Source organism: Rutidosis leptorrhynchoides, chromosome 1 (genome assembly GCF_046630445.1).
Source record: "Rutidosis leptorrhynchoides isolate AG116_Rl617_1_P2 chromosome 1, CSIRO_AGI_Rlap_v1, whole genome shotgun sequence".
Lineage (NCBI taxonomy): Eukaryota > Viridiplantae > Streptophyta > Magnoliopsida > Asterales > Asteraceae > Rutidosis > Rutidosis leptorrhynchoides.
Window position 1 is genome coordinate 325,718,979 of NC_092333.1, and position 8,858 is coordinate 325,727,836.

The 8,858-nt window shown below is 37.7% G+C and overlaps 1 protein-coding gene across 5 annotated transcripts; it reads left to right on the top strand.

The window, feature by feature from the left end:
• Window positions 1-316: 316 nt before the first annotated feature.
• LOC139870245 (uncharacterized) lies at window positions 317-3,909 on the top strand. 5 transcript variants are annotated; one of them, XM_071858082.1, is made up of 8 exons: window positions 317-857; window positions 1,090-1,190; window positions 1,286-1,354; window positions 1,704-1,775; window positions 2,196-2,616; window positions 2,842-3,067; window positions 3,147-3,236; window positions 3,569-3,909. In XM_071858082.1, the coding sequence occupies exons 5-7, from the start codon at window positions 2,491-2,493 to the stop codon at window positions 3,176-3,178; spliced, it is 384 nt and encodes a 127-aa protein (XP_071714183.1). In that variant the 5' UTR covers window positions 317-857; window positions 1,090-1,190; window positions 1,286-1,354; window positions 1,704-1,775; window positions 2,196-2,490; the 3' UTR covers window positions 3,179-3,236; window positions 3,569-3,909. The 5 variants fall into 5 exon arrangements, with proteins under 5 accessions (XP_071714183.1, XP_071714180.1, XP_071714200.1 ...); XM_071858079.1 differs by having other exon boundaries at window positions 1,714-1,775; XM_071858099.1 differs by having other exon boundaries at window positions 1,714-1,775; window positions 2,860-3,067.
• Window positions 3,910-8,858: the final 4,949 nt, after the last annotated feature.

Here is an 8,858-nt window from a genome sequence, read left to right on the forward strand (position 1 = left end):
TATCATGTTAACTATATATATATCCATATATATGTTATCATATAGTTTTTACAAGTTTTAACGTTCGTGAATCACCGGTCAACTTGGGTGGTCAATTGTCTATATGAAACATATTTCAATTAATCAAGTCTTAACAAGTTTAATTGCTTAACATGTTGGAAACATTTAATCATGTAAATATCAATCTCAATTAATATATATAAACATGGAAAAGTTCGGGTCACTACACGAACCACCACTAGACAACAAAAAACCGCTACCGAACCTCAAAGTACAACCACAGCAACATCAATATCGTTTCTCTCGAACTCATTACAACCACACCGATTTGATTCGCAACCACCAATCACCACCACCAACCACCAATCACCACCACCAACCACCACCACCACCAAGCACCACCACCACCACCACCACCTGCCGCCACCACAACCACCACCCTCCACCACCACTCACCACCACCCACCACCAGCGTTAAGCTTTTTTTATTGATCGATCTAGAATATAACTAATAAATTAATTATAAAGAATTTAAATGTTACACACAAAATTCACAATCCTCAAAAATTTCTACAAATTTAAAGAGAACCCGCCTTTTATTTCACTAAAATTTGCATCTCAAAGTTAAAATCAATTTCAAACACTTTGTTTCAAATTCAGTTTGAGTTTACAAGATTTACTCACTCAGTCAGTCACTCCTCGTTCAATTCACAAATCATAACGATACATCACAGCAAAACATAGTCGACTTACAGGATTTGGGTTTCAATTGTTGGTTAACACCATCATCGTAATGTTCGTGGGATCTGAGGAGAACAGTAGTGGAATTCATTCATCACTTAAACAATAACTCAGCTGTTAAGTTTGTTTTCGAATCTATTTTACTCGTAACTAATCTCTAATGTAAAACTATTTTAATTGATTGTTGATTTGGCTAAAATATGGAAATTGAAAGTTAGGGTTTTTGGGTTCTTGAATGAACTAGTGTCTTAATTTTTTTTTAACTAATATGGTGGTTGTGATGCTATTTAATTTACACATGATAGATGCAATGTAATTTAGCATCTGATTTGATTATAATTTTTTTAGGTTGATTTCATGTTTAATTCTTCACAACAAGTTAGCCTTCTTCGAAAGCTACTCAACATAGACGGTTTCAATTTGACTGTATACAGCAGAAGTGGACTAAGGTTTGCTGAAATAGTTCATAATTTCTATAAATAAATATAATACTTGTTTGTTATTGATTTCAAAATATTCATATGCAATTCGTTTGCGACAACAGGCTGATGTTGTACATGTCCATGCAAATTCTGTTCAGCCAATGCCTGCACGTTTACAGCACAGATTTTTGGTGAGTCGGTTATAGTAGAAATTTTACTCTGTTATTCTTCTCTTGAGGTGCAAAATGGGTAGATTATAATAAGAAACAGGACTCACTAATTTTCTATTATCATTTGATTTTCATAAAATTGAAAGTCTGAAATGCTATTGTAATCTTTATCATTTATTATTCAAGGTACTTAATAGTTTATTACATTTCACTGTTTCATGTATTGTTTGTAACTAGTATGGATAATAAGTCAAAATAGTCTACCGGATTTGTTTGTAACTATTGATGTCATTCAATTTTTGTTTCATCTATTAGTGCATAACTAGCTAACTCTTCATGCATTTTTAGCTCATTATACTAAATTAACTAGCTTTTTGTAGGTCAACTACTTCATGAAATGACTTTGAACCCTGCGTTAAAAGTTGGTGGACTCTTACCTATTGTAAGTCACTTGTATTGGTGGTGTGTGTAGTGTATAAACATAGATCATTTATAATTAATCATAATGAATTTTGTTTTTTTTTTCTTTTCTTGATTTTAGAATTACCAATAGTCTGAAAATTTCTTAATATGTCATCAAATTGTTAATTTTGGCAAGTAAAACCTGCTACTGCTGTAATTGTTATGAATTCAAACTGCTGTAATTGCAAGTCAAACTGATTTAAGCTAAAAGTCAAACTGCAGTTGTAATTGTAATTGCAAGTTAAACCTGTGTTGAATGATAAGTGTCAAACTGTAATTTTTAAAATGGAGTCAAACTAAAGATGGTGCTTTTTGACCGTTACCCTTTTTCCAGATTATACTACAGAGTCGTCTTAATCTGTTAGACTTGAATCTAAAGTGTGTTGGTTTTTTTGTGCAGTTGCTGTGTCAATACGAACCCAATTCTGTACTCCATTACCTCGAGACCTGTGAAAGCTATAGAGTAGACCATTGTTTACGCTTGTGCCAAGAATATGGAATTATAGATGCTGCTGCTTTCTTATTAGAACGTTTTGGGGAGCTTCTCATGTTCACGGCCCACGGAGCGTTTTACGTTGTATATGTAATTGTCTGCTTACAACCAGATACGAATTTACAACTGCGGGCATGCAAGTCATTTGCATTGCGATTTACCCGCCTCAAATAGAGGTTTGTCTACAGGTTGTCCCATTTGTATGCCAAAGAAGAAGGGTGCGGGTCCTACTGAGAATGGGTTGGTGAGTAAACCTTTACCCAAACATAAGTCATCACAAGTGACGAGTAACGCTCACTTACATGAGAATGAGCGACAAATAACAAGGGTTAGTTTCTTTTTTCTCTCTTATGTTGCACATATACATCGCAAACGGGTCAGGTTGGGTCGGTTTGGTTAACGGGTCAAGACAGTTTATGGTTGAAATGGGTCATGGGTCAGATGGTCAGATCGTTAAATGGGTCCAAATGGGTTGCGTTGGTTAAGGGGTCGAAACGGGTCATGGGTGTCAAAAGGGTCAGATTTTTTAGAATATTCTGATAATATTAATCAGAATATTGGTTGTTGCAAGAGGATGGTCCAAGTAGATATTATGCCACAATTGAAGCTTGCACCGCCAACTGTGTATCATGAAAAGGTGAAGAAAGGAGTTGCGATGTTGCAGGGAGAAAGTAGTAATGGTCGTGCTAAAATTGAGAAAACTAAGACAGGCAAGCAAAGTAAAAATCTGAAAACGAAGGGATCAACGGGTCGATTTTCATTGAAATCAAACATATTTGGTAAGTTGTTATTCTCACTTATTTATTTATTTACTTTTTGAAGAACGCTATAACTTTCAGACATTTATATCGTATGCAGGGAAGGAAAGTTATCATGTACCTCATCAATAAGTTTGAAACTTTCCTATTTTTGAAGAACTTGTATCATTTGACTCAATAATGGTAGAAGGTATATACTTGGCCAATAGTTTCATGTAGGGCTGCAAGCGATTCAAGCCGAGCTCTAGCTCAAGATCTGATCGCTAGCTTAATGAGCTTACATTATGATTATTTATATATAACTACATTTAATACTAAAATAGTTTTAAATGGAAGTATATACAAATAAATAAAAACGTGATTAGTCGAAAACCATGTAAAATAATCTAACAATAATATCATTTGTATATCCCAAGTTACATATATTGTCTATAGTTCATACATAAATAGTACTTAAGGCTCGAGAATCTCAATAATGGCATGTGCATAATATACCAAGTTGGATCTATTTTTCTTGTACAGATATTCTGCTGTTTTAAAGGCATGTGCACTTGACACAGTTGTTTCACTTATGATTGGAGGTGATATGTCGTATATTGGAGAAAAAGGATTAAACCTGTCAGGTGGACAAAAGGCTCGTCTAGGCCTTGCCGGGTGTCAATACCTAGTCAATTCTCATTGCAAATAGCATTTTAAGATATTGTGTTAGTGGTTACCTATTCTGCGTTGTAAATTTATATACATATGGATAAGAACGGGGTTGTATACCATGGATCTGAATTAGTCATGCTTGTAGATGTAGTTTGGACCTTAGATCATACGTTGTATCTAGATTAATAATAATGGCGGAAACACTAATTAGAATGAGTCGAATACGTATTAGACTAACGGGATCGAATTAACCAATGAATAATTGATAGAATCGATGCCTAAGACTGTGTATTCGGTTGGTAAGGGTTTTGGGACGATTAGCAGCAAGTAATACGACGGCCTAAGGGTTTATGGTGTGTAACCTAACACAAAACCACGAAACCCGTATTTATACTAAATACAGCGACCATCGGCCGGTGGTCGGGGACCTTCGGCCGATGGTGACAGTCCCTCGATCGATGTTCCCTACCATCGGTCGATGGTCTTGTGCAGCGAACCGACTGCTTGACCTATTCACGACATTATACTAAGCATCATAAACACAAAGTATAAGTGTCCACGTACATATATGACTGAAATATCAAGTACATAACAAATAGAACAATAAACGTAATAGAACTCGGGATTTATGCACCAACAAACTCCCCCTAAGACCTAGTTCTATTCCATAAGTCTTCAGTCATCATACGGATCGATCACCATGTTGTTCAAGTAGCACAGCTTAGCCACTTTAACATACTGTTCAGCCTGTACCCTGTTTTCACGACGATAAAGCATACGGTTATAGTACAAAGTAAAAATATCAGCTTCGGTACAGTTCCTTAACCAGATCGGATCCAACACACGAATACAATCGATATCATCTTCCTTCAGCTTATCTAAAACAATCACAGCTTCCTCAGAACGATCATCATAAAACCACCAACGAAATCTCTGACTCCAATTCTGCGGCAATTTTCTTAACGGAACCTTCTTCATAGTCTTTGCCGGCTTATACTTCAAAATTTGTCGAGATACTCCATTAATAGGATCAACCCTGTACTTAATCCTCGGATACTGTGGTCTAAAATCCTTCCAGTTATTCGAATTGTACGCGATTCGAACTTTCTTAACCAACAATGATGAGCGATCGTTCATTCCACAATACAACATCTTTAACCTGGCAATCTGCATAAGCTCAAAATACGGCAGTGACTTGAACTCATGACCATGTTTGATGTAGTCAACTCCAAACTCTCGTTTAATTGCAAACATGTTGAATTCTTCAATGTATGCCCAGGCCAAGATCCTTCCTTTCGCACCTTTCCTCAAATTTATCATCTTCAAATACTTTGGCTCAAGCTTCGGTTTTTCACAATACTTTCGAATCCTCAAAATATCACGCCAGTCAGCTTCTAACTTCGCAGCAACCTCATCATTATACTTGACTGGCAAGAACCCTTCAGGCAAAACCTCAGTTCTCTCTTTCTCTTTACACCTTCGATTCAAAACTTCGTCATCTGTTCTAAACAACTCCTCAAAACCAGGAAGATCTTCATTCCTATCATTCATATACGTAGGATATTCTTCAAAAGTAACATCTTCCATTAAACCATCAACTTCCCCATCATCGATATCCTTAGAAATCTCAGGGCCAAAAGAATCATCCTCTGATGGAGGATCATCGGACTGTGCGTCAGCAGCTTTAGCTTCTTCTTGCTCTAGACGCACCAGCTCGTCCAGCTCAGCTCTGGTGAAGTTGTGAGGGATCTCCCCCTCCTCTAAATCATCATAAACAACAGAATGCTTGAGCTCATCCTGTTTAGAAAAGAATTCACTAAAACTATAATCAATTTGTAAAGGAATTACTGACAGTGCTGTTTCTTTTGAAGTACCAGGAGCCACCACCATTTGAACATCAGTTTCTCCCTCTGGCAATTCAACCAGATCAAACTTCTCTTCCCAAGCAGTAATCTTAGCCAAAGCCGACTCTGCCACCTTTCTAGCTTCAGAAGCTTCTTTCTTTGCAGCAGTTAACAACAATGATTGATCACCAACTTTCTTCTGTAACAAATCAACCTGAGTTCTCAACCTAGTAACATCCTCAGTTTTCACACGATTCTCTTCTCTCAACTCCTCCACTTTCGCATCCATATCCTTCTTCATTCTCACATTATCAGCCATAGCTTGAACATACAAATCATTCAAATTCTGAAGAGCAGATGAACTAACTCCTCCTTCTGCTCCTGTATGTGGTGCCTCCGGAGTTGGAGTAGACACAGTCTCTTGAGACAATTGTTGAACAATTGGCGGTGATTGATGTTGCGGTTGAGTTTGTTGCCGTGGCTGACTTTGTTGCTGTTGTTGACTTTGTGCTTGAGTAGGTGCAGTTCTTTGTGTAGCACCTGTAGCAGAACCACCTGGATTCTTCAAAACCAACTTAAACCTCTTGCTCGGTCTCATCTTTGTAGAAACCTGAGAACCTTCATCTTCTACCAGACGTCTCCTCTCACCTCTAGGAGCTTCTTCACCAATACCAGTATTAACATCAACGGGCTCATCAGCCAAACCTCCAGTACCAGAACCACCTGTACCCTGAGTATTCATCGGCTGATCAACCTCTTCATCACTGTTTGCTAGCTCAAAATCAGGCTCATGACCAGATAGACTGTTCTCATTCCTCCACTTCTTGCCTGGTGGACATTGATAATCTTCCCTCGCAAGATGACACACCAGCTTTCCATCACTAGCACTCTTCTTCTGATTTAATCGATTAAACGTAAGATCAGTCATATGTTTCAGCTCGATGACGTCCTTCTTTGATCTCGGTAGATCCATAGTTTGAGCATTAATCATTATCTGCAGGAACCTCGGATAAATCAAGTATTGTTGGCTCGTAACATTCTCCATCAACAGATCAAAGATAACACCCGAAAAATTGAAATCAGCTTTCAGAATCAAGGCAGCAAACATTCCCCGATAAATCTCACTCAGCTCATCAAATCCGCCTTGTAACGTACTCAAACACTTAACAATCACTAAAGACAGATATCTGTACGGTGGAGTGAATCCGCTTCTTTTGATCGTAGCACGTGTAATATCACCAGCATACTCACATCTCAGCACACATCCAGTAATCTTAGTCTTCGACAGTCTCTTGGGCATTTTCTCATCATCCTCAAACAAAAACGTGTTCCAAATAGTATACTCAGATATCTTAACCTCTTGATCACATACTCGACTTACTATCACAGGCTTATTATCAACAGTTTCCACTCTAGCGTTAGCCCAGAATTCTCTCTGATGAGAATAATAAGCAGTACATGGCATTGACACCGCATCAAATATCCTTGAACGCTTCAAGAATTCAATCACAGTCTTGTACTTGCTAGCATTTGGACCTTTGTCATTTAGACACGCCATCAGATTAGAGTTAGGGCTCGCCTTCAACCCTGGAAGACTAGCAGATGTGGGTCCTCCTGATGATTCAGTCTCAGAACTGTGGACAGCTTGTTCTTGATCCATTTGTGCACCTGACATGATTAACAAAAACTGCAAACACAATTCTTAATCAGCGTTAAATTCATGATTAATTAAGTATCACTGATTTATCATCACAGAACATATCACATTAGTACAATCATGGTTACATAATCACATGTTCAAAGTTAGATCATTACAGACATAAGATACCGTATCAATGCTAACAGGCTAGCATTATCAAATTACACAATAATCTGAAAATAATCAAACATAAACATAACATCAGAATCAATCATCCCATTATGGGATCCTCTGGCACTAACTTTTCTTCATGTTGAATCACACCAAGTTTCTCAAACAAGTTATACAGTAAAGCTGCATATGGGAATGGTTCTTCTGATTCAAGAAAATCTTTCATCACATGAATGAGAAAGTGTCCCACATTCACTTGAATACCCTCTAGTAGGCAATATAAAAACAAGACTTCAGTACCAGACAGCAAATGATCTCCTTCTCTCCTAAAAGTCACATTTCTTTTGATGATTCTCAAATGTATCTCATGTTGTGGCAAGATATCTTCATCACTAACCTCAACTCTACCAGTATACACTACCTTCTCTGGCTTGCATATCCTAACAATAACATCTGACAATCTGAATCTACTGGGAATTTTTCTGATATCTTTGCTAGGGTACAGTATCTTAACCCCAGTATGAGGAACGTTTAACAGGTTTGAGAATTCCTCTAAAGTCCACCTATACTGTTGATTAAATAGACCCGAGTGTACAAACTTCTTCTTACCATCCTCTAAAGCAACATTGGCGTAAAATTCTCTAAGTAGAGCAGGACAGTAATAATCCCCAATATCTATGAAAGCCTGACACCCAATCTGTTCCCAAGGACTATAAGTCTGTCGAGTCGCAATGACCTTTTGTTCTACTAAGATTGGTCGATATCTAGCTAGGATTCTCCTACGGTCGATGTTGAACATCCATTGACCAATAAATGAGCCACCTGACATTCTAATACAAACTACAAGCACTAGCATTAGATGGGCATCACAGAAATTATCAGAGACCAATCATTCAATTAAAATTAATCAAAATAATCTACCATCGGTCCAACAGAATGACCATCGGTCCGATGGTCTAGACCTACGGCAGATGGTCTAACCACATACACACACTGGTCAAATAACGACCTTCGGCCGAGTGACAAGATGTCCGGCCGATCGATGGACACCATCGGTCGATGGTCAGAGACCCTCGGCCGGAGGTAGTTCATCAGATCTGTGACTCGAAATTGATCAAATCGTCCGATTTGACGTTTCTAGTTCAAATTCCTGTTATAACAGATGCTAAAGGGGCCGTTTATCATACATCAAACATTAATTTCAACAGATCTCAAATAAAACTCATCCGATTTAAAGTTTATACTTCGAACACTAAATCATCGATTACAAACAAACGATTAAGAGTTATGTTACCTTGTTTACGGCGCTAAGATCACAAAGAAAAGATGAATAATAAAAACTGGATCAAAACCTTTCTCCTTAACTTCAGAAAATTAGGGTAAAATCACACAATTTTGGCCAGAGTGACTGACCCGTTCGTCGCTGGGTCCTTTTATACCCTGTCAGTTGTAGTGACCCGGAAATTTCCGATCAAATTTAAACTTTAATCTTTATATGTATCCGACA

Coding starts and splice junctions, on each gene's coding strand:
- LOC139870245 (XM_071858082.1), top strand. CDS start 2,491: ATGCCAAAGAAGAAGGGTGCGGGTCCTACTGAGAATGGGTTGGTGAGT. Junction 2,617..2,841: donor ATGAGCGACAAATAACAAGG/GTTAGTTTCTTT, acceptor AATATTAATCAG/AATATTGGTTGTTGCAAGAG. Junction 3,068..3,146: donor ATTGAAATCAAACATATTTG/GTAAGTTGTTAT, acceptor TATCGTATGCAG/GGAAGGAAAGTTATCATGTA.